The sequence below is a fragment of the Anser brachyrhynchus genome, assembly GCF_964034855.1.
Source record: "Anser brachyrhynchus genome assembly, chromosome: 3".
NCBI lineage: Eukaryota > Metazoa > Chordata > Aves > Anseriformes > Anatidae > Anser > Anser brachyrhynchus.
Genome location: NC_137696.1, coordinates 24,917,772 through 24,942,387, shown reverse-complemented (window position 1 = coordinate 24,942,387; position 24,616 = coordinate 24,917,772). Strand labels below are relative to the sequence as shown.

The 24,616-nt window shown below is 35.5% G+C and overlaps 1 protein-coding gene across 4 annotated transcripts in view; it reads left to right on the top strand.

The window, feature by feature from the left end:
- The window catches only part of USH2A (usherin), a 419,834-nt gene that overhangs the window by 88,319 nt on the left and 306,899 nt on the right, over positions 1-24,616 (top strand). For all 4 annotated transcript variants that reach the window (XM_080585038.1, XM_080585039.1, XM_080585040.1 and 1 more), the window contains exons 14-20: positions 5,981-6,164; positions 11,240-11,403; positions 15,393-15,551; positions 18,403-18,897; positions 20,632-20,895; positions 22,403-22,560; positions 23,852-23,996. In XM_080585038.1, coding sequence (XP_080441164.1) covers positions 5,981-6,164; positions 11,240-11,403; positions 15,393-15,551; positions 18,403-18,897; positions 20,632-20,895; positions 22,403-22,560; positions 23,852-23,996 — 1,569 coding nt within the window. The remainder of the gene's footprint in view (positions 1-5,980; positions 6,165-11,239; positions 11,404-15,392; positions 15,552-18,402; positions 18,898-20,631; positions 20,896-22,402; positions 22,561-23,851; positions 23,997-24,616) is intronic.

Sequence of the window (24,616 nt, the reverse complement as noted above, 5' to 3'; positions counted from 1 at the left end):
CAGTTTTGACCCCAGTCTGAGCTGATTCAGACATGTACTGTATCTGACTTTTATATAAATTCTTTGTTAATATATTCCAAAGAAGACTTTTCTACAAAACAGGGTTGATTATAACGAGGAAGTTGAAACACATAGTTGAATTAGTATTGCTTACCGCTGTCAGAAAGCTAGAAGTAAGAAAATGGTGGGGGAGGTGGGGTGGGGAGGGATGTGTGGTGGGGGAAGAAAACACAACACAAAACACACAAACCCATCAAACTAAAATCTCAAGAAATTCAGACCGTACTATCAGGTAGATCATCACTGTTCATAGAAGGGCTTGGTTAATCAGAAGTGTAACAAAGAAAAAATGCAACAACAAACTTAGTAAAACTTAGTAGTGGAAAAGCTGTATGATGAAATGGGAGAGGTGAATCATAGTATATCCCGAGTTGGAAGGGACCCATAAGGATCATCAAGTCCAACTCCTGGCACCGCACAGGTCTGCCCAAAAGTTTAGACCATGTGACTAAGTGCACAGTCCAATCTCTTCTTAAATTCAGACAGGCTTGGTGCAGTGACTACTTTACTGGGGAGCCTGTTCCAGTGTGCGACCACCCTCTCGGTGAAGAACCTCTTCCTGATGTCCAGCCTAAACTTCCCCTGCCTCAGCTTCACACCGTTCCCATGGGTCCTGTCACTGGTGATAACAGAGAATAGGTCACCTGCCTCTCCACTCCCCCTCACGAGGAAGTTGTAGACTGCGATGAGGTCCCCCCTCAGCCTCCTCTTCTCCAGGCTGAACAGGCCCAGTGACCTCAGCCGCTCCTCAGACATCTTACCCTCTAGGCCCTTCACCATCTTCGTCGCCCTCCTCTGGACACTCTCCAACAGTTTAATGTCCTTTTTGTACTGTGGTGCCCAGAACCGCACACAGTACTCGAGGTGAGGCCGCACCAGCGCAGAGTAGAGCGGGACAATCACTTCCCTCGACCGACTAGCGATGCCGTGCTTGATGCACCCCAGGACACGGTTGGCCCTCCTGGCTGCCAGTGCACACTGCTGGCTCATATTCAACTTGCTGTCAACCACAACCCCCAGATCCCTCTCTGCGGGGCTGCTGTCCAGCGTCTCGCCACCCAGTCTTTACGTATAGCCAGGGTTGCCCCATCCCAGGTGCAGGACCCGGCACTTGCTTTTGTTAAACTTCATGAGATTGGTGATCGCCCAGCTCTCCAATCTGTCCAGATCACTCTGCAAGACCTTTCCACCCTCATCCGAGTCCACAACTCCTCCAAGTTTAGTGTCGTCGGCAAATTTGCTCAGAACATCTTCTAGCCCTACATCCAAATCATTTATAAAAATATTGAAGAGGAGTTGGACAATCGTATCGTAATCGTTGAATCATGTTGGACAATTTCGTATGTCACAAATGTATGAAGTCTTGAAAAAATGACTGTGAAACTCCCATTTATTTTACAAAGAAAAAATATGGAAGAATTGAATTGGCTTCAAATATACAGTACCCTTGCTTTGTTTTTTTCTTGGGACAAAGATAAGAAAATGTGCTCCAAGCATATATGGAGTCAACACAGCCTAATTAAAAGCACACCATTAACAATTTTAAACTGTCGTCTCTAAAACATACTGAGGACGTCTTGAGCTAAGGACAGCTAAACATCCCTAAAACATATGGAAGACATTTCAAATTTGTGGCCTGAGTTTCCTTAGTAGAATACAGGATCTTTGTCTGTGATTTTTTTTTTTAATATCCTTGCATAAATAATGATATTTAAAATAACTTTAGAATAAGGGATTCCCCATTGTATCATATAGTCTGTGTACCTCAAGAAAATTAAAGATGTTTACAGAAGTTACCAAAATCTTAATGCAGGAAAAGCTGTCAAGGGAGAAAATTGGACCCCTCACTACACGAAGGAGATCGAGGTGCTCAAGCGTGTCCAGAGAAGGGCAACAAAGCTGGTGAGGGGTCTGGAGAATGAGTCTTACGAGGAGCGGCTGAGGGAACTGGGATTGTTTAGCCTGGAGAAGAGGAGCGACCTTATCGCTCTCTATAGGTACCTTAAAGGAGGCTGTAGCGAGGTGGGGATTGGTCTAGTCTCCCACATGCCCAGTGATAGGACAAGGGGGAACGGGCTAAAGTTGCACTAAGGGAGGTTTAGGTTGGATATTAGGAAGAACTTCTTTACTGAAAGGGTTGTTAGGCATTGGAATGGGCTGCCCAGGGAAGTGGTTGAGTCACCATCCCTGGAGGTCTTTAAGAGACGTTTAGGTGTAGAGCTTAGTGATATGGTTTAGTGGAGGACTTGTTAGTGTTAGGTCAGAGGTTGGACTGGGTGATCTTGGAGGTCTCTTCCCCAACCTAGATGATTCTGTGAAAAATTCAAACCAAATGCAACTTCAGAAAATCATTTTACTATGAGAATTTCCTTGTTGTAAAACCATTTCTAGAGCATTCAGCCATGTGTATCATCTCTTAAGCTGCATCCATGACCTGCTGTCTTCCAATTTGTTCTGACAGAAGTAACATTTTTTGTAGATTTATTCATGCTTGTATATACTTTTAAACTAGTTGTGTTTTAAAAAAAGAGGAAAACTTGTTTCTAAGAGGAAACAGAACAAAAATGCAGTTTTACGTTATATACAAATTTGGTTTTGAGATGTCCTAGGTTGCAGTAGTAGAGACCTGATCTTTCTAACCACCAAATAGGAGTGAACAGTTGCCTTATTCTGTGACTGTCAGTCCATGCTGACTAAGATTTGCTCCACACAAATCCCGTTCAACACATATCATAGATCTTGAATCCTCTCATAAGTGCAGTGAAGAAACAAAACAAACCATAAAGGAATTTTGTGAGTTCTTTGCTTAATGACCACAGCTTTTCAGTTGTACATAGCACAGAAAAAATGTAAACCAGAATGCAGAACATGTGGCTAGGCAACAGTATGGAGCTTTTGTGTATGGGCTGCCTCCCTTCTTGGCCAGAGAAATGTGAAGCATGCAGTGACAAAGTAGACGGTGTTGCTAACTGTACATTTTACAACACAGACTAGTTGTGGTTAAGAAATGAGTGATACTGATGTAGTCGATAAGCATGTAAATGTGCTAAGGAATTTTTCAGGTGTTCCCTTTTCATGAGATATATAGTGGGAGAAATAATATGAGTATAATTAAAGGAGGAAGATGAATACTTTGCTATGACTTTCATTCTTTTGAAGAGTGTATTTGATTGACAAACGCGATCAGTTATGGTTGAATTGGAAAAAAATCTGAAAAAGAATAAGCATAATACTAGCTATATACTTAGATCTTGTAGAGATTTGCAGTGGCTGTCTTAAAATTGGAAATTGGCTCTATTATACAACAGTGGATCCTTCATAAAGCAACTTTTATTAGCCCTTCTAACCTTGCTGTAAATTTAGCTTGCATGAAGTTGTTTCTTAGTCCTTCCTGCGAAATTCTAGGTGGTAGAAGTAAATAATAATAATAATCATTATGACAAATTGTATGAATTTCTCTCTTCTCTTTTTGTCGATGCTAATTTAAGTAATTAATTTACCGATACATTTTTGGGGGCCTGGGGGAGGGTATTTTTCTGTTTTCACATACCTCACTTTTTCATACCTCACTCTTACATATTTTTTTTTTTTTATTAATTAACTATTACGTGCTACTTTTAGATTTTAAATATATCAAGAAACTCGGGTAGATTTTTAGAATGATTGTAGAAGATTATCATAAAAAAAAGTTAAAAAAAAAAAAAAAAAAAGTACCAAATTCTTTACTCCTCTACAGTGGTTTAGCTGTTATGACATTAGGGTTAGACATTAGAACCAGGCTGTGTAACTTGAGGCTATTGACAATATTTTTTCTGCTGTGACAAAAGTAATATATGCTATAGTGATCAGTCCTGCTTAGCTGAAATTCATTTCTGTACTAGAGATCAGCTTATTTATCCACTATGGTCTTTTCTTACACATCAGTTCTATGCAAAACTTCTGATGGACAAGAATCCATTGTAGCCTGCATGCTTATCATTTACTACAGCTGTAAACTGGGTACCGAAGAAGTGCTTTGACCTTCTGCTGGAGTCCAGGCTTAAACTTGTTTCCTATCTTCCAGTTACATTCTTCAAGTGGAGTTGTTCATTGTGCTCAAGAGTGACATTGCTGGGAAATGGTCTCTTCTATTTATGCACAGGATGGGTACTGTACTGTGCAGACAACTGCAGTATGAGATAATACATGCTGCCTCACTAATAACTTCAAGCTATTCAGTCTCTGTGGTGGCTCAGTTTGGGGCCTCTCTGGAATAAAGTGCCAACAGCATGGTTTTTTTTTATGATGTGAATGTATGTTAACTGGAGACTGATATCACTTCAGTGTCCACTTGAGATTTATCTCACTGAGGACCAGAGGCTAAACTCGAACAAAGATTTGAGCAGTAAAATTCTAATGTTTTCGATTTGTTTAGTTCTTCTGCTATTTGGATATGAGCTCACAGTGCAACACTGCTATGAAGACAGAGAATACTACCCTAGGGGTGTATATATGAAGCTATCTCATGTAAGAAAAAATAAATAATAAGGCCTTGGGCGATATGACATGTTACAATACAATTTTGGGCCCCTTATTATAAAGCAGGACATCAGGAAGTTATTGGACAGTGAAAAAGGTTTGGTAACTGAGAACATGACTAAGAAGAAACTGATTGAATTTCATCTGTAGAGAGGAAAGCTCTCTGACAAGTCTGTGCAAATACTGCATACCTGTTTGACTAAAGATGGATTTTCTTCTGTTCAAGTCGTGCAGTAATTAATAGTAAACAGATGACAGAGACAGAAACCCCTAGCTATGGCCCTATCTTAAGTTCAGTGTTTGAAGATCGGTACTCACAGCTGACAAGTGCCAGACTAAGACTGCGTCACTATCATCATTTGCATAAGTCATACACACAAAAATAGACTATACCAGTGGTACATCATCACACAAAATTGTACTAAATGTCTTGCTTATAATTTCAGGTGAGGCTGTGAATGATGAATTAAGTTCTTGAATTCTCACCTTAGGGGTGTATACAGTCTATCTAATTGTATTTATCTGTAATGGGTTAGTTGCATGGATAAAGTTTGATTGTGAGGGGAAAGAAAGAGAAATAGTATAGCAGAAATGTACCAAATATACAGTGGGGAAAGTAAAGTGAATGCTCCAGTTGATAAATTGAAATAATACAGGAACAGAAGGGTGGCATTCAGAATGAAAGTTTTTTAATAGCAGATGAGTAACTTTTTTTCAATAGTTTATTATTTTCTGTGAATTTTTTGTTGTTGTTGTGTAGGATACAAGCTATGTGTTTAGTAGGAGTAAAAAAAGAAAAAAATCACACAGACCTGGGAATGCTGACTAAATGACTAAATGTAGGCTTTCTTAAGAATCCTCCTAATGTTCCAAGGGTTCAGCCAACCATTGGCTGAGAAAGATTAAGAGACCTTCCTAAGAAAACAAATGCATTTCTTGCATTTTGCAACTGTTTAATACTGGCCATTGTCAAGGATCAGATCACAGACCAGAACACACAAATGCCTGTTCTTGCATATTACTTTTTATGTTTCTACTGCTCGTGGTGCATTCGTTAGCACCTCTCATGTCCTTGGGCCTTTACTTTCCCCATCGATATGTTAATGTACTCCTCCTATTTTGCATTTGCTCTATCTAAAACAAAGTCTGAAGATAGAGAATAAAAAATCAGAATTGGCAACTGCAGGATGAATATCATCTTTAAAAATGCCAATGACAAGATTTAGAAGCTCTGCGCTGCAGGAAGGTTATACTGCTTTGTGTTGGGTTATGTGTATTACTTAATCTTTTGTTCTTTTGTTTCATCCCAGATTATAGGCAAGTTAATATCAGTCTTACTAGGTTCACTTTTTGCATTTGTTCTTATATTGTCACTTATACAAAATTGCTTTCTCTCTTCTAGGTTTTTATTTTTCTCCATCCAGTGTCACTGGCTGTCTGCCATGCCTGTGCCACGTAGCCGGTTCAGGGAGTCAGGTTTGTGATACGCTAACTGGCCAATGTATTTGCCAAGATGCCTCTGTAACAGGACAGACATGTGAACGTTGCAAAGAACATTATTTTGGATTTGACTCTGTCACAGGGAGGTAAGTGTTTTCTTTTTTACAGTTCACTTATATCATCGTCTTTACATTTTTCTCATGGTACCTCATTCTGAGGCTTCAGTAACAATAAAAAGGTGCTCTACTTATAGTAAACCTTCTTTGAATTTATGTACATTCTGAGATTTACATGTGGCATGTTATACGTTTACTCCGTGCTCGCTTGTGAAGTAAAAAGTTTTGCCACAGATTTTAGTAGAAACAAAATGAAAGCTAATACTATCTAATGTATTACATACTGGTAATTGTTTCGTTACAATTCTGCGGCATCTTCTGTAATGTGTCATTTTCTAGGGTGTTAATCGTTTGCTCTTAAAATACAGGTTTTGGATTATATATAGGAAATGTAATCTGCCATTCTTATAAGCAGAATGCTTATGAAAAAATCCAGGGAGACATTTTCATGGAAAAATAAAGTAAAAAATTTACAGATATTCCTGTCTTTACAGATTTCTTTCAGCAGCAGCAGTAGAAATATAGCACCTTTCCTCTTAAAAATATGTTTTTCTGAAGGTGTGCATGTTTTTCAGGACTTAGTTAATGTGCCACGGGGTGAATTGTTTATCTAATGTACCCTGGGGCTTTTACGTACAGTAAAATTATATAGATATATTATCTGGAATGAAAGGGGTGTAAAATATATCTATAGGTAGTGCACTGTAATTCCAACTATTGTTCTATCTTTCTCTTCCAGTGTCGTCTCTCTTGCTTAATCCCCACAATCTCAATTTCCTTTTAAATATCATCTAGAAAGATTGCACAGCTGTAACGCTATCATATTTTCATGCAGACTGATGGTGGTAAAGTGTTTTCTTATGCTTAGCATTTTTGCCTTTAAAAAACCGAAACCCCACGAAAAAAGACTTAAGCAAAATATACCATGTTCTTCCCCTTGTGCTCCTTTCCCCCAGCTACTGTGGGTAGACATGCTTTTAGGCAGTGACTATCAGTCTTGCCTGGCATATACTTGACATTATTCTGCAGATTTTTCACTTTAACTTTTATGTTACTGTCACTCATTAGGAGATTTTTAAAATTATTTTTTACTGTTGCGGGTCACAGAGGCTTCTGCTAATGGCCATAAAGTAATCTGTAGGAATAAGGACTTCCTATTCACTTCCTGCCATTTCTAATGGTAAAGGATAAAATCTGTGCAATATTAAATTTCCCTTTTAAATATATTTTCCTTATTATTACTGATCTTTTTTTTTTAGTTACTTGGAGTAGATTTTATTTCTTACTTTTAGTATGTGAGCAAAAGGTTTCAATCTTGAAGAAATAGCTCTCCTGAACTAGATATTGGCCCCCAGTTACTTGCATTTTGAGCTGCATTCTGAAATTCAAAATACTGAAATATCTAGATCCAAAGTGTAGCTCATCTTTTAAAGACAGAAGTTTTTACAGTTCTGGAATTTGAATCAGAGTTGTTTTAATGCCTTAATACTTCTTAATCCTCATGACAATATTGAAGACTGCTCCGGTAGTACATTAATATGATTAACTTGTGTTGCATACACTTGGCTTCCTTTTGGTTAGCATCTACTCGGGCAGTGTACCTCTATTCCTCGGGCAGAAACATTTATCTATTGAAAATGGTAATCCAAGTCTCTATTAGTCTATCTTAATCCATTTCTTTAACTGTTATTATCTTCTTAAATAGAGCAATATGCTTTTTCTTTCTTTGTAAAGTTACGAAGCCATTTAAACCATCCTGGCTCTAAGTGTCTTTTAAGGATTCTACAGTAACAGAATAAAAAGGGTGTGAGTTATCTGTAGTGGCAAAGACATATCTGTCTTAGCACAATAGCAGAAAAGAAGCAGAAGTAGTGATACATAGAAACTGTGAGTCTTTAAAATTCTACGAGCCTTAGAGGAATGTATATGTGTGTTGATTTCTTCTGTGATGTTCTTAAGATAAAACAGGAACTCCATATTTTTTAATGCATTTCAGCTTATGAAGCAGGAAAATTTCCTTGGCAATCAGGGAATTAGAGATTCTGGGTGTTTGCAGTGGTCTGAACAGATCTGTAATGATTGTGGGCATTGTTACGCATTTGAAATTACTTACCTCTGTATTGTTTACTATAACGAACTGGTCAATGAACATCACAAATTGTTTATCTATCTATATATATATCTTGACAGATTACTGTTTATGAAATCCATTTAGCAAGTGAAGTTTTCCCATAAGGATGAAAAATGAAGATTTTAAACAGATTGCTGGAGAGGCTCTAACTGCACCTAGAGAGTCAATGTAATAAAGGTTTCTCTATATTAATATTACAAAAACCATTTATCCTCACAAAATCAATATTGCAATTCATCTTGGCCCGACATTTCTCTTTCCATGTTTTAAAGTCTGTTTTCTTTGATTATATGTAATTCTCTTTTAATAAATCTCAAATATATTTGACTCAGAGTATCCTGATGAAGTAGCATTTAACAAGAACACTGAAAATATTCCTTACATGATTAAAAGTTTAAAAGAATTAATTTTTCTCTCTTTAATTGAATGAATCCTTAATCATGAACTGTGAATGAAAACAAAGCCAGTTCTAGCATTCTGCTGTTAAAGAAAACAATGTATGTGTCATCTTGACCCTAAAAATAAATGTGGGCAACCCTATGGAACTGGATATGATGACATGCTTGCTGTTTACAGGATCAGGACCCTAATTCAGTATAGATGGAGAAAGAGAGCCTACACTTTAGAAGAAAATACAACTATTTCAAGTGAAAAGAAGCAGCCCCACCCTATCAGGCAGTGAAAAGTATTACTGTGCTATTCCTGTGAATGTACGTGTATGTGAGTTTGATTGTCTCATGTGTGAATGATAATGAAAACTGGGATACTCAGGGGGCCCTGATTCATAAGACGTGCAGTAATATACAGGAGAGTGGGAAGAAAAGCTTGTCTCTTACTGTTTATATACTGAGACTATTTTGTTACCCCCCAAATATATGTAATAAATATCACATAATCAAATTATGAAATAATAAAATATTGCATTGCTGAGCAAATAATTGTGCCTTCGTTTTTTCTTTAAACCATTTTTTTCAGTCATGGCATTTAAATAGTCTAAACAAAACCTCTATTTGAAGGGGGATTTGGATGCACTGTCTACAGATGAAAAGACTTAATACAGTTTGAAAAAATTGCCCTTTTCTCTTGACTATAAAAGAGCACAAACTACAGTACAGTGGTTTCTAAGAGAGAATGTATTTTATTTATTCCCAAAGGGATATTAGTCCATAAAACAAATTTGCAGCTTATTTTGCAGCTTTAGCTTTTATCAGCCTTTTTAAGGGTGTTGAATGATTACCCAGGAGATCACACAGCACGAGCTGCTGTGGAGTAAAGGAACTCTAATACAGATAGCTCTGTGATGGGTAGAAAATATATGTGAAGAGTTTTCTTAAACTTGGTTAAAAATCTGTCACATTTAATGTCTATTTCACTGATTATTGACCTGAATTTTCATGTCCTAATGTGAAAACAGTTTCTACCACCCCTTCCATTTTCCTTTGCCATAAAAAGCCAACACCTAAATGATAACTGAACTCACTTTTATTTCTGCCTCCATACAGATAGGAAGAGATAGGCTAAAGTGATGGTGATAACTGGAAAAATTGTGAAGTAAATTGTGTAAAGGCACCACCACCTATTTCCTCAGATCTGGTGAAATTGGTCAAAGGGAGATAAGCAGAAAATAAACAATTCTAATCTAGTCTTAGAGCTAACAGAGCAGAGGGAAAGTGGCAGGACTGCTTCTCCGTCGGATTCTTCCAAGGTCTTTCTGCTGCTTCATCATGTTGGGACCTGGCACCTGGAGTAATATAAGAATCCCTCTAGGCTAACCTCATTTGGGCCTGAAAATGGGACTCAAAATTTTGCAGCTCAGGACAAGGGGAGTGATGTGTAGATTTTCTAGCATGCTTTAGCTGCACTGTACAGTCCAAAATTTCTCCCAGTTCTTGATTTTTCAAAACTCTTTTAAATTATACTCTAAAGTTCAATGGTTTTTTTGTCATTGTTGACTTTTTCTGCTACAACAAATAATAGCAGTCTGTGGGTGTTATAAAAGTAGTTGCAGTAAAGAAAAAAATGCTTTGCTTAACTTCTGAGATTTTGCAAGTCTTTGAATATTTGCATAATCTGACATTGGTATCCCTGCTTTAAATGAGTGTCAGTGGGGAAATAATATAGCAAGTGAAAAACAAGTTGATTGTGAGAGGTTCCACATGCAAAAAACAAAGCATAAATTAGTGCTGAAAGTGCTGTACTGATGCCACGGAGATTTACAGAATTGAAATGTGGAATTTTATGAACTGATGCTTTTATTTTATTTTTTTTAATTTAACAAATATTTTAATTTAAACATCTAGTTAAGTATCCTTTTTAGTTAATTCCATTTTGTCTATCAGGCAGCAAAGGAAATGTGCTTTCTGTTATAATAAGTTTTGCTTATCTTTGCTTTTTTTATTGTTTTAATCTGATATTTTTTTCTCCACTTTTGTCTTTGCATTCTTTCTGCTTCATCTGCAGTTGTTTATTTTTGCAACTTCAAGTTGCCTCTGTTGTAATAAATTATTAACTAATTTTCATTTTCAACAGAAGACTAGTTTCCTTTAAGTTAGAAAGTTGCCTATTTTGTGCAGAAACCTATGAAACTGGTAGCACGTGTAACCCTGAACTCTCTAGTTGTGCAAAAAAGATTGTGTGGGTAAGAATTGCAAGACTGAGTGCATAATGTGGTTATTACCAAACATCATTATGCATTTGATATGTGGATCAATGTATTTAATAGATCTTTAATTTTGAGCAGTTTTTGTATAAATCAGAACATTATTCTGGCATTGAGGTTTTAATTTTTATAATGGGCATCTTTTTTAAATTACTTTTTTAACAGGCTAATGGATTTTCTGCTGTGTTTCAGGCTATTTCGCTGTTTATGATTTTTAAATTATGTTACACAAGAATCTTTTAAACAAAATCCTACTGTGCTTAACTGAAGTGCTAATGTGTTTTGGTCACTTACTTGATTTGTTTTTGTTTATAGATGTCAGCACTGTAATTGTCATCCTGCAGGAGCCATTAGTGCAACTTGTCATCTTGTTACTGGACAGTGTGTTTGTAAACAGTTTGTAACTGGCTTGAAATGTGACAACTGTGTTCCCGATGCTAGTAATTTGGATGTCCACAACCTATTTGGCTGCAGTAAAAGTAAGTGGATGTTAGGTCCTAAAAGCATGTATTTCAAATTAATGTTTCGTTATCGATTTAGTGAGCATTAAAATAGTTCATCAGTACTAAAACAGGGTTTGGCTTTTTTTTTCCCTTCATATTTCTTGCCCTTAGTTTAGGTGTTTTTCATGATATGTATCTTAGGAGTGTTTTCTGTTGTGATGTACAGACTGCTTAGTATCATACACACAGCTTACACTTACCAGTCTAACCCACTTGAGAAGTAATGGCCCATAGTTCCCTTGCACTTCCTACCACTTTCTTTGCAGTGGCAAAAGTATAGTTCACCTTTTAGTCACATTAATAGAATAGTATTTGTACAGCTTATGGCTTAGCCCCCTGTCTTGCCATTGACAGGAGGCAGAAGTCTTGCCTTCCGAAGGTCAGAAAATCACAAGATTTGTGATTAATACAAAATCTGCTCCTCAGTGCACCATAACTTTGCCTGTCTCCTCATGGAGTTGTTTTGTTGTTGTTGTTGTTGTCCTGTCAGTTTGGGAAAATATGTGATGTGGTGTAACTCAGCATCATAAACTGGGATGTGTGAGGCTGAGCTAATGCTGTGTTGATGGCTGCATCCTGAGTTGTATTGAGTCACGTTGCAATGGAACACCTGCACTTCTGCCTTTGCAGGGAGTCTGGATGTGAAGAGATGGCAAGACTTTGTGTCGTAACTGGTCAAAATTGAATGTTCTGATTTGCTCACTGGTCCACTGTCTCTATACTAGCAGGGATTTTAAAGAAGGAGAGGAAAGGTATATTTAATAAGATTCATATTTTAAGTTGTCTTCAATTCTGTGTTTGGAAAAAAAGCTTTGAGGACATCATACCATGCAATGCCAAACTCTATGGGTAGGACCTGAGCTAATTGTGAAAAAGTTGTGTTACGTTTCTGTGGTACGCTCTACTGCCATATGCAGTTAACAGCCCAGTCTTAAAAGTCACATAACCAGTTAATGAGGTACACTGCAGATGCTAATTGGTCATTTCTGTTAGCAGACCTAATTAATAATGGCCTGACCAGACGTATAGTGAGAGTTAGCTCATGTAGCCACATGTAATGCAACAACAACGTTAGATGTTCCCAAGTAATCTCTGCAGTGTGTTTCTGGATCCTTTTTCAACAAAATACGTTTCTGTATTTTGCACAGGCATTTAGGCATGATATATCATTGTGATATGCACATACTATGGACTTGCAAGCAGAGATATACATGCACAAAGAGTTTGTTTACAAGGACCCTTTGATTCTTATTTGTATTTGGATTGTAAATCCCTTTGAATTCTGAATAATATGTATTGCAGAATGCACAATACTATAAATGGGATAGAACAAAGATACTGTTTCCAGAGGTGATTGTTCTCAAAGTTTGGAATTGTTTAAGATACAATTTTGTATTGTTCTTCCCCTTACTCTTCTGTAGAACATATAGTGTCTATTCACTGGGCAGATCGTTGATTGGTTGTTGTTTCTTTTAAAAATGTAGGATGTTTCAACGGAATGTATAATAATAATATGGCACTTTTATGATGCTGTTCATCTTCAAAGTGCTTTACAAACATAAACCAACCTACTTATTTATGTTGGGATATACATTGGATAAAGGTCAATGGCAATTCAACTATAAAATTGATTAATAATAACATGACATAGATAAATAATATCATAGATTTTAGTTAGAAAAAATACATCAGGCAGTATTCTAAATGACATGCGGAGTCCTCTTCTGGACATAAGTGATATAGCAATTGCTGTCTTTTGATTATTCATACCAAAATACTTGTTGCACGGATACAGAACTTTGACATGCTTTGATATTTGTGATTATTTTCATAGCAATACAGTATTTTTTGATACATATCATTACTTGTCTTCGCTTTTAATAAGAAATGCAAGCTGCTATCACTATGCAACTAATATTTTTTAATGTAAAGACCTATTTTCAGTTTTTCTGCTCAACAATATCTTAGATACACTATAAACAATTCTGAAATACAATACTTTGCTTACACATCTAAAATGTAAAACAGCAAATACGGGAATAATATGTGACAGTGAGAGACTGCTCACCAGAAAATAAAGTTTATGCCAGTCAATTAGTTTGATTGCTCTGGTATTGTATGCATGTATTATATGGAGGAAACCTTCCAAAAATGTCAGGGATTTAGGATTCTTAAACTTGACTGCTGTAAACTCTTTAACATATATTCACTTCCTAACTCAGCTGAACTCAAAAACTCTAGATTGGCAGCAAAACAACGTATGCTTTCTAATTGGAGATGAAGATGATGAAGATTGTGTCCTGTTCAAAGCAATGGATTCTAGAAATATTTTCTGCTACTTCTTGGCTGAGAGACTGCAGAAGGAAAAGGGTTTTTCATTATCTTACTTTAAGTAAAGAGCTTCAACTCATATTTTACGTATATATTAAAAACCCATATGTAATGACACCCGCTGATGTTGGTGTAATTCTCTACATCTATCACTTGTGTGAATTAAGCTCCTCATGTCATTTCCCGTTTGTAACTTCAATCCTTGCTTCTTATCTCCTGTTAGTTTGGCTGAACAGATTTTGATAATTATCTTTTGGTGATTTGTGTACATTAAGCAAATATCCACACAACAGAGATGATGATCATTTATAAATAGAAGGAGAAAAAAATAACAAAAAGCTATATGTTTCTTATGTTTGTGTTTTTCTATACTGCTAAATATAAGGGAGAAAAGGATGGTTTTGTATCTAGTACATGGTAGCTTGCTCCATGTATCGATTTCTGTACTTCCCCCCTCTATTCTTACTCTGGGCAAAATGTTGTCCTGTATATCTCTTGTTTTTCCCTCCCTTGGCAAAGAGGGTAGGGACTTTGAGTCAGCCTATAGCAATTACTAGCTGCCAAAGGAGACCAGAGTTGTCCAGTGCTAATGCATGGTATAGGGAGGGTCAGAGAGTAATGCACACACCAAGTATAGTATAACACACTGAGTGGGGATCTCATAGCAGGATATGGACTCATGCTCTGACTTAAATAACATAAATGTATTTATGTGCACATATACATATGTATGGATACATATGTATCTATGAATATACATTTTTTTTCCTGTGTGATAGCCATATCTTATAAAGAATCATGATCATACATTTAAATTACAAAAGGGACATAGGAGAAACTTTGACCAATCTTTCTATTAGCGAGAGACTTTTGGCCAGTGAACTTCAGGCTTGTTTTTGTCTTTACAGATAGTAGTGCAATTAAGTAACGTTTTTTCTGAAGTTAATGGAGGTGATAGCAGAGTAATATTTTGGTAAATAAGAATATCAAGCCTATTTCTTAAAATGTTAAGATGCCTCGCTCTCATTGATTTAAATTGCATTGGAAACAAATAGAAGTGAATTGCCTAAATAACCTTCACAATCTGCCCCTTTGTTTTATGTCATTTAATTAGATAGGCTTATTGTAACACGTCAGTAAAATGTGTAGTTAGTTAGTCTTTCCATTTCTATTTTATTAGAGGAAGTTTATGCCTGGCCTATGCTAAAATTGAATGAATCCTCTGAAAAAAAAAATTATAATTGAACTATAGACTTCAGTAATGCAACCAGATAAATATGTTCCCTTTTTATAGAGGTCTTGAAATACATTTGGATTAAGAAAAAGAAAAAAAAAAGGCAGAAAAGAAGTGTGTTTGGAAAATTGTGGTGTATTTGCTTTAATTTTGGGGGGCAGGAATTAATTTGTCATTTGTTTTAATGTGTACATTTGTTTGACGTACTTGAATAACAAGCTTTCTTGGAGAGCGTTTGGATGGATCAGTTCCATTTATGAATGTCTTGCCTGAGTGATTGTACGTTTACATACAGCTTTCCTTTGAAGAAAAAATACCTCTTTCTTTACATTTTTATTTATTTGTGTAACTATTGATTACCTTCATTATTAAATACTATGGTTTTGTATATGTGTTTTAGCTCCATTACAGCAACCGCCTCCTACAGGAGAAGTTCTCAATTCCTCTGTTATCAGTCTTTCATGGAGTTCTCCTGACTCTCCAAATTCTAACCGGCTTACTTATCTGCTGTATAGGGATGAGGCTGAAATTTATGCAGTTGAAGACTATTACCCCTATAGTAAGTATTTATAAAATAATCAAAGTTTTTGTGTGTATGTGTAAATATATTGTGTATATATTTGTGTGATTTTTCTTAATTATTTCTGCCTTCTGTCATTATCATCCTTTGTGATTTTGAATACTTTATCTTCCTTTAGTGGGTCATTGATCTGTTATTAATGTTTCTTGAAAGATATTAACACCCTGGACGAAAATCAGCAAAGTGAATCACACAAAATGGCTGATAATTTTTTACTTTTGAATCTAAAACACCTTACTAAAAGCATTCCCTGCAAAAATACACAGGCTACAAAATCTAAGAAAGGCACTGCTAAAATCCTGGATAAAGAATTAGGGTGAAGGGAATAGACCATAAAGTGCTTAAACTTTTTTTTTTTTTATCCTCCTGGTTTTAAACTGTTAACAGATTAGGAAAGCTTTTTATGGTCTAACTTTTAGCACCTTCTGTTAAGCTATCAGTGTAGCTCCTGGTTTGCCTTTTGCAGCACCACTTTCTTGATGTTGAGGCTTGCAAAGGGATCCTCAGAAGGCAGTCCTCGAGGATTTGGCACTCTGTCCTAGATGGAAAGGCCGTTTTGTGCTAATATTGATCCTCTTATCAAAGAAAAGGAGATTTGGATTCTGATTTTACATATATACATACACAAGTGTTTTTTAACAGGACAGGTATGGTTTAATACCCCTAAACTTAGATTTCTCTTCTAGCAGCTTCTTTGCTGTATTTTCATACCAAAGGAGCTTCAATATTTTGCAGAAGGGAAGTCTTTCTAATTGTTGGTACGTACCCTGGAGTTTGTGTGGAAGACTTATTCAGTAGAAGGACAGATCATATGGTTTATCTATTTTTTTATTTTACTTTTTTTTAATGTTCTGGTGCATTCTGCTTTGTTGCAATTGATTACTATATGTGGCTTATGCTTGAATGGGATACTCTGCACTACCTACTGTGAAGAAAGATATGCAACCCATGCATGGGATTAAGTGACTGAGAGGAGAGAAAGAAAAATTACAATAAAAAAAATGTAGAGCGAATAGAAAATATGCTAATTCCTTATTTGTTTTAAAAGTCTAAATTTAGTAAAAATATTATTTAAAAAGTAACACTGTTATATATATTGTCTTAAATTTGTGCTCTGTAATGTAATAAACTCAGAGTGTATTGTTAAGGATGTTATTTCATGACTCCACTTACATACTTTATAGAGAGTGAAAAAATCTGAATGTATTTAGCTGGATAATGAGACTATTGTGTTTCTATTTAATAAAACTTTGAATTTCTGAAAACAGAGACTTGGTTTAAAAAGGCATTTTTGACGTTTTCTTACAAAAAATCTAACTTCTAAAAATTAAATTAATTCTAAAAACTTAATTCATTTCTAATTAATGATGTGAAATCATCTGCTGGCCTTTGAATGCCAAAAATACTTTGTTAATGCCATCAGAACTTTTTTTTATTTTAAGAAAAATTAGTTTATTACTTTTTTCTCAGTATAGTGTAGAATTTATAATGCTTACGATATATCCTGTGAATGCAACAGAATAATGAATGTTACCTTATGACTAAATGAGAGTTTTATCGAAACAATGAACTTTCCAAGGAAAAAATAAGAATAATCCTCTAAATTGTACTGGAGATCTGGCTGATACTATTGCAAAATGCCCAGTTAAAACACTGTTTTGCTAACTGCTCTCAGAAACCAGAGGCTCAGTAGATACCAGTCTGTCTTAAGGCTAAAGTGAAATACTTGCTCAAAAATGTGGGGGAAAAATAGCAAGGGTACTTAAGATTCTAACTCCAAGTCACACAGGTTCTAGCTTTATTTTTATTTTTTATTTTGTTTATTTTTATCTAGCCTATATTCCTATTGAAATAAAACTTACCATCTAGTTATCAGTTGTTCATTGGCACTGAAAAAACTTGCTGGTTTCAATCCAATGTCTCGTAATGCACACAGATATTGCAAAAACCATTACTGCTGTTGGCAGAGCCATTTTTGGAACCTTGGCTAAAGTACCAGGGTTTAAAGGACTAGAAGATGAGATTACCCAGTCCCTTTACTGCTGAACTCCATTGACAAGTTTGTGATCATTGTGTGTAGTTGAAGTGCTTTAAGCAATTACTGGGCTGCTGCTTTTGTACTAGAATGCCAAAGACTGAATATCTAGCAATACAGATTATTCTGTGGCGGTCTTTAAGTTGTACTTAGGGCTGTCTTGCTTGTGCAGGTGTACAGAGAGGACTTAGAAATAGATGTGTCCTCTCCATTTGCTTTGAAGAAGTTTTAAGAGTATCCATGCTCTAGCATATAATATACTGTTCACTGTTTCTTAAACCAAAACTATGTATGATATTAGTTGTATATAAATTCATATTGTGCCATGGCTGGACATAGTTTAAGATGCATAGCTGCTTCTAGGATATACCCGAGAGGTATTCGTGGTCATGGCAGCGAAAAAGCTATCTAAAGTAATGGAAAGTGAGAGGTGAGGAAGGTAAATACAGGCTTCAGACCTTTTTAATAAGTATTTGCACTTCTGTTTCATTCTTCATCCAAGATCAAGTGCTTTACAAATGAACTATTAAGCACTATTTTAGAAGTGAGGACATGAACACATAGAAAGGTCAAAGATTTGGTTTTATTCTATGAAATAAATGAAAAAAAGAGGTGTGAAAATTCATAGATTTTTTTTTCTATATCAGCTCCACTAATATTGATGCTGATTTACATTTGAAATCATTATTTCCAAGCAAAGGATGAATAATAAGATAATTGTACTAAGTATACAAAGTCAGATTTTTTAAAAATGTGTTAGACTGATAAAATTTTCTTCTCACCTGTTTGTTTTAGGTATTCAGACCTTCATCGATACCACCTTATCTCCATATACCTTCTATTCCTACTACATCCAAGCCAGCAACATTCATGGTTCTACTAGAAGTGCCTCAGTGACATACAGAACAAAGTCTGGGACACCTACAGGAAGTTTGAATTTAACTCCAGTCTTTCCTGTTAGTCACCACTCTGTTTTACTTTACTGGACAGCCCCATCAAATGACTCTGGGCCCATAGAGAAATATATTTTGACATGTACTGGCTTGGTTGATCTTCAGCCTTGTGGCCAGTATGAAGGCTTAAAAACTTCAGCAATTATTTGGAATCTCATGCCATTTACAAAGTATGTTTTTTCTGTGCAAGCTTGTACTTCTGGAGGTTGCTTAAAGGGCCAGCCAGTGACAGTAATTACTGCACAAGCTCCTCCGGAAGGGCTGCTCCCACCGGTGATAAAAACCTTCAGCTCTACAGAACTGTCTGTGGAATGGTCACCACCTGAGAAACCAAATGGTAGGACATGCATTTATTTTCATAAATCAAAAATTTTGCAAAGAAAAATCAGTATTTTTCTCCAATTTGATTAGAATATCCTTAGCTGTGGGACAGAAACTGAGAATAAAGTAAGGAATCATCTGAATTTGCCTGACACCACTAAATGTAGTCTTGCAGTCTGTTTTGTTATTTTGGAGTCCAGAACACTGATGTACCGGATTCAGGATTTAGCCCTTAGATTCAGCATTTAGCCCTTAGTGGCATCTGCTGCATCAAAAAATCACATTTATAATTAAACATTTACTGTAAAATTAATTTTTTCCTAATTTGCCAAACAGGCTTGTTCAGACAGATGTGGTGATATTGCTGTATAAAGCATAAATAAGCAGGCAATAGTTATGAAAAGAATCTAAAAATTAACAGATAAATCCCCTTTTAAAACCATTCGTCATGTGTTGTAACTAATTCCATTACCAGCGTAACTTTGTTAGGGATTACGCTATTGCCAAGAGTTGCTGGTCTAACTTGCCTAATAATATTTTAGGTTTTTGAATCTGAGAACACAGCTGTTGTAGGATACTTTTGTGATGCCACAAATTTTACTGGTAAACAGTTTATCTCTTGATATACATGCCATTGAGCTTTGTGATCTTGCACTTACAAGCACTAATGTTTGTGCATTCTAAACCAAGCCTTTTTATCTTTTCACAAAATGAGCCTATTTCTCCATTCCCAAAATGAGCAGGCGTGTATTGGGAGCTTAGCGTTCTCTATGAACATCTTTGCTAGCTATTACCAGGTGAGACAGGATGAATGCCTGCACGAGAATGCCTCTAAGTTTTTAGAAGTGCCGTTCCTATAATACAGGCCATGAAAATATCTGTCAATACTTGTGCCTCAATGTGTAGCATATATTGTTCATGGTTTCCTTCATAGCAATTACTTATGTGTAATTGCCAGTACAACAGGAAGTTTTATGCAATTCTCTTAAATTTCATTTCTGGTTACATTTCCTGGAGTTTGCAAATGACAAACGAGAAGTTTTTAGAAGTTTATCTTTAGGAGAAGTTTTTTCTCCTAAGCTGCCTTTCTGTTTCAGTGCATGGTTACAGCCCCAAATATATGCATTATATGATAATTAACTTTATCTCCTGTCTTCAATATGTCTCATCTCTTTTATTTTGGAAATCTCTAGTTAGCACTCTTGCACTCTGTGGAGCTAAACTGTTTCCGCGATCATGCCTAGGTCATGTATCTCTTCATACTGCAATGGTGAAGCCATTTTTGTTTCCAAAGTGCTGAGACCTTTCCGTGTGCATAATAGGTTTACTCTGATGGACTCCCTCTCTCACACACAGATCTATGTATGTACACACTATCCAGTAGTTGTTTCTGAAATATTAGTATTTAATTCTCACTCAAAAAAAAAGTCCCCTATCCATTGTGTAAAAAATAAATAAATAAATAAATAAATTTGAAAATGTCCCTTTGGTTCAGGTGTTTGTTATCAAATCCCAAAATTGTATGGAGGTGAAAATAAACAGTGTAATGCAAGAAATGGCAAAATGAATATTTGGTTGATAACTACACAGATTAGTAAACTTCTTATGCTATATTTTTTATTATGTTGACAGATTGTTAGGATTTTAAATGTACTGTTGTTTTGGTGTTAGTAATTTAGTAGTATTCCAGAAATAGCTTAAATGCAATAAATTTTTTGGCCTTTTCTTTTTTTTTTCCCTCTCCCTCTAGGTATAATTATAAGATATGAACTTTACATGAGAAAATCATTTGGGAACTTTCTTACTCCTGAAATTCGTGTTTTCCAAAGCAGTGGATGGCTCAGCCCTCAACCAGTTCTGGAGTCTGCTAATGAAAATGCCTTGGCTCCACCGCAGACCAGTACCACAGTCACTGATCTTGAGCCATTCACAGAATATGAATTTTATGTGCTAGCAGTAAACATGGCAGGTAGCACATCTTCAGACTGGATATCAGGACGAACAGCTGAGGCTGGTAAATAGTGGTTTAAATTTGTTCATTGAAAATTAAAGGATAAAATAAATTAGAATATATTCTTAAAGTTTTTTTTATTATTATTAAAATGTGTTCATTAGTAATTCAAATAGGGAGAAAATCTTGTTTTTTACTAAATAAAAAAAAGGTCATTTTATCTCATAACCTAGCATGTTCAGCCAAAATATTTTCTTCAACATAATATCATATTGCTAAAGAAAGAAATCTGTCACTTAAAAATTTCAAGACTACAAGATGTAAAATCTACCAAGAAGTGTTTGAACTCTCTACTGTTTTCCCAGTTGTTATTTATATGCCCTTTAAAGGGAGAAAAAAAATTAAAAATAAATAAAATTGGTTTAATCACAAATATATTAACAGTTGGTGTGAATAGGAATGTTGTCCAAGAAGGTACAGGAAAGAGGTTCAAGTGAGTTCTTCTGAAATGAGTCTTTGATAATTTAGAAAGGTGGTGGGTTTTTAATTTTTATTTATTTTTTTTCCAGAACTTAAAATGGTCACTTTTTAAGGAGTATAGCATTTGAAACTTTTCATATGGTTTTATACAGGCCAACTATCATAATATGAACCATTTCTTTTTGAGAAATTTTAAGAATCAGATCACAACAGCTCTTCTGACCCCACTGATCAAATTTTCAAAAAAGCTTTCCATTTGGCATATTATTCTGAAATAACAGTTACTTATTTCAATGCTTACACCAGAAATGTATGGTTTTTAGTCTGATACAGCCTCTGTTTTGCAACTAAACATCTCAGTTACATCACTGATGCTTTTGTTTGCTAAAAGCTTGATTGAAAATCATAGCCCGAACCTGAAAACCTGCTGGCTAAAATAATTCCCTTTTCAAAATGAGTCTTTGTGCTTATCTGTTCTTAAATACTGTATGTTATAAAAGTGTTAAATTGTATTTGGAAAGTGGTCCATTAGTGTGGTTGTTTGTACGTAACAGAAGTGCTGTATCCTATTATTACAGAGTAATCAGGTGGGGATTTAACTGTGGTGCAAACAATCCTTTTACAGATTTAGCTATGGAAGACAAGGGAACTGTTTTGTTAGAAGTGAGAGACATGTTAATTTCAAACTGGCCTAGCAAACAAAATTGCTTTTAAGATGCTGAAGTATTGAACACTTTTTGCTTTTATCAGTTTTTTCCCAGGTTGCATGAAGTTTTTCTTCAAGAGTTTTTCATTTGTATGTATTTTCTACCTGCTGCAGAGTTTAAGACTTTATTGTCAATTAGGATTTCTTTTAAGACATGGGCAGAGTTTTGTTCTCCATTCATGGAGAGAGTAGAAAAAAAGAGAATGATGTACTTTTTATGCACTATCAAAATAGTGAGCAAATTCCAGTTAGGCTTGAAAACATAGTTAAAAAAGAATCAAATTGGAAAAGACTGCCTGAAATGGTGTTTTAAAAATACTGTGTGAAATGTGGCATTATAATTTGCGTAATTTTATATATGTTTTTGTATTAATTTGATTTCAGCCCCAGTGTTCATGCCAGCTCCTTCAGTATTCCCTCTTTCACCATATTCCCTCAATGTGTCATGGGAAAAACCTGAAGATAATTTATCAAGAGGAGAAGTGATGGGATACAGCATCAGTTTGATAACTGAGCAAAGGTTCTTGCCACCATATTCCCAGGTAGTATTTTTACAATAAGTTTTTCCTAAATTGTAATAGGAAAATTGATAAAGTCTGATGTCCTTCTTGATGTTGTAGTGAATTATTTGACTGATTTTCTGTATATCTCCTGATCTAAGTTTTTTACTCATCACTTCATCTTGACTGTTCTGTAATGTTTATACGTTACTTTTAGGTTTAAAGTTTTATTCCTGAGATGACTTGTTTTCAGTGGTGGGTCAGATTCAAAATAGGGAGGAATCAGATTGATCAACAACATTTAAATTGTCTTGATCTTTGCATGGTCTGATTCTGTGTTATTGTTGTATTTGCTGATATGCTTAAAGGCATGTTGTTTGGAGGAATTTACACCTACATTAAAAAGATAATTGTCTGGACTCCTGGATAATGGACAAGTCTTTGGATTGGGGAAACCTAAAATAGCAGAAAAATTACTTTATAATATCTAAACGTGATTTTTAAATACAGTTGTAATTTTTGAATGACTGGGTTTGGCAAACAAATACCATGGTAGTAATAGTAATCTAAAACCTTAGGAATGGGCAAAGAGTTATCATATACAATCAGAGTGTAGGAGTGGATCTGATGCTCTGATGCTGTATTTCTCACTTCACAACTGAATTTTGGCTTTCAGTGGTACCACAGATGGGCCTCAACTTGTTTGTCTATATAATGGGAATAACACTGATTACCTACCTCCTGTAGCTGTTGTAACAATATATATTTGTTTGTGAATTGCTTCTGGTCACAGGCTTGTGAGATTTTTCATTTAAATAACCATCTGATAAAGAAGTTATAGAAAAGATAACATCTTCCCCTCTATCTGATAGCTTGAAATAACATTAACATGAAACAAATTCAAATGTCTGTAGGTGTTAGTTATTCCCATTCCTTCTAATGCCTCCTAATCACGTCATTCATTCAGTGGTGGTCAGATTTCACCACTTAATAGTGTGATCCTCGTCATCTGGGTTGTAGCTGCACAGTTAGTAGTGATAACTGCACCACCACACAGTTTTACGAGGCAATAACTTTGTTTCCCCATTCATCCACTCAGGGACTGGCTTATTACCTCATAAAACAGTGTGATGGGAAGTGTTTTCATTTAAATCCTAGCTTGTTGAGATTCTCCAAAATAATCCTCTCCCTCAATTGGTCCTTGCAAGCTTTTCCACATCTAAATGAAGGAATCTGCAAATTCAGAGACAAGTTTCTTATTAGTGAATATGTCATTGATTAATAGGAAGGAAAATATTATTAACCAACTTTTATATTTCAATCTGCTTTGTAGGTTTTGCATATAGCTGAGGCTCATGAGCTTTCCTATGTAGCAACAGGGTTAAAACCATACAGGACATACAACTTTACTATTACTCTCTGCAATCAAATTGGTTGTGTTACCAGTGATCCAGGAATGGGGCAAACCTTGGCAGCTGGTAAGGAAACAATCTGTATTAAAGTGCAAAGCTAACACACAGTTTACTAATGAATGCCATTAAGATGATCATAGTTTGATGCACAGTGACAGGGATAGGTGTTGTATTAATAAAATGTGACTTGCTTAATTATTATTTGTTTATCTTGACAGATTAAAAACAAAACATTTTCAGCGAACGTTTAAGTTACATTATTACATTATGGCAACAGGATTTGTGTTCTGCTCTCTCAGTTGCAAGTTATGAATGTCTCTATATATTCACATTTATTTAAGCTGTAACTGTTCATAAGTGTTGCTGAGCCCATTCCTTCATTTATGATGCTAAATTGTTCATTTATTGTTCATTTTTTTAGTGTGTGTCACATTTACATAACAGAGCATGCAAAGTGTAAGTACTATGTAATGCCTTGGTCAACCCCTGAAGGGAGAGTTGCACGGTTTTTATGCATGACTAACATAGGTACATAGTACATTTGTGTGTCTAAATTGGAGGTGAGATCCACGCTTTGGGTCTGTTCTTTTGAAAATGTTTATTTAACCCCTGAGATTTAAGATATTTTGTAGATATGTATGCTTAAACTTGCCTAAGAAAACGATAATTAAGAAGATGCATATTTG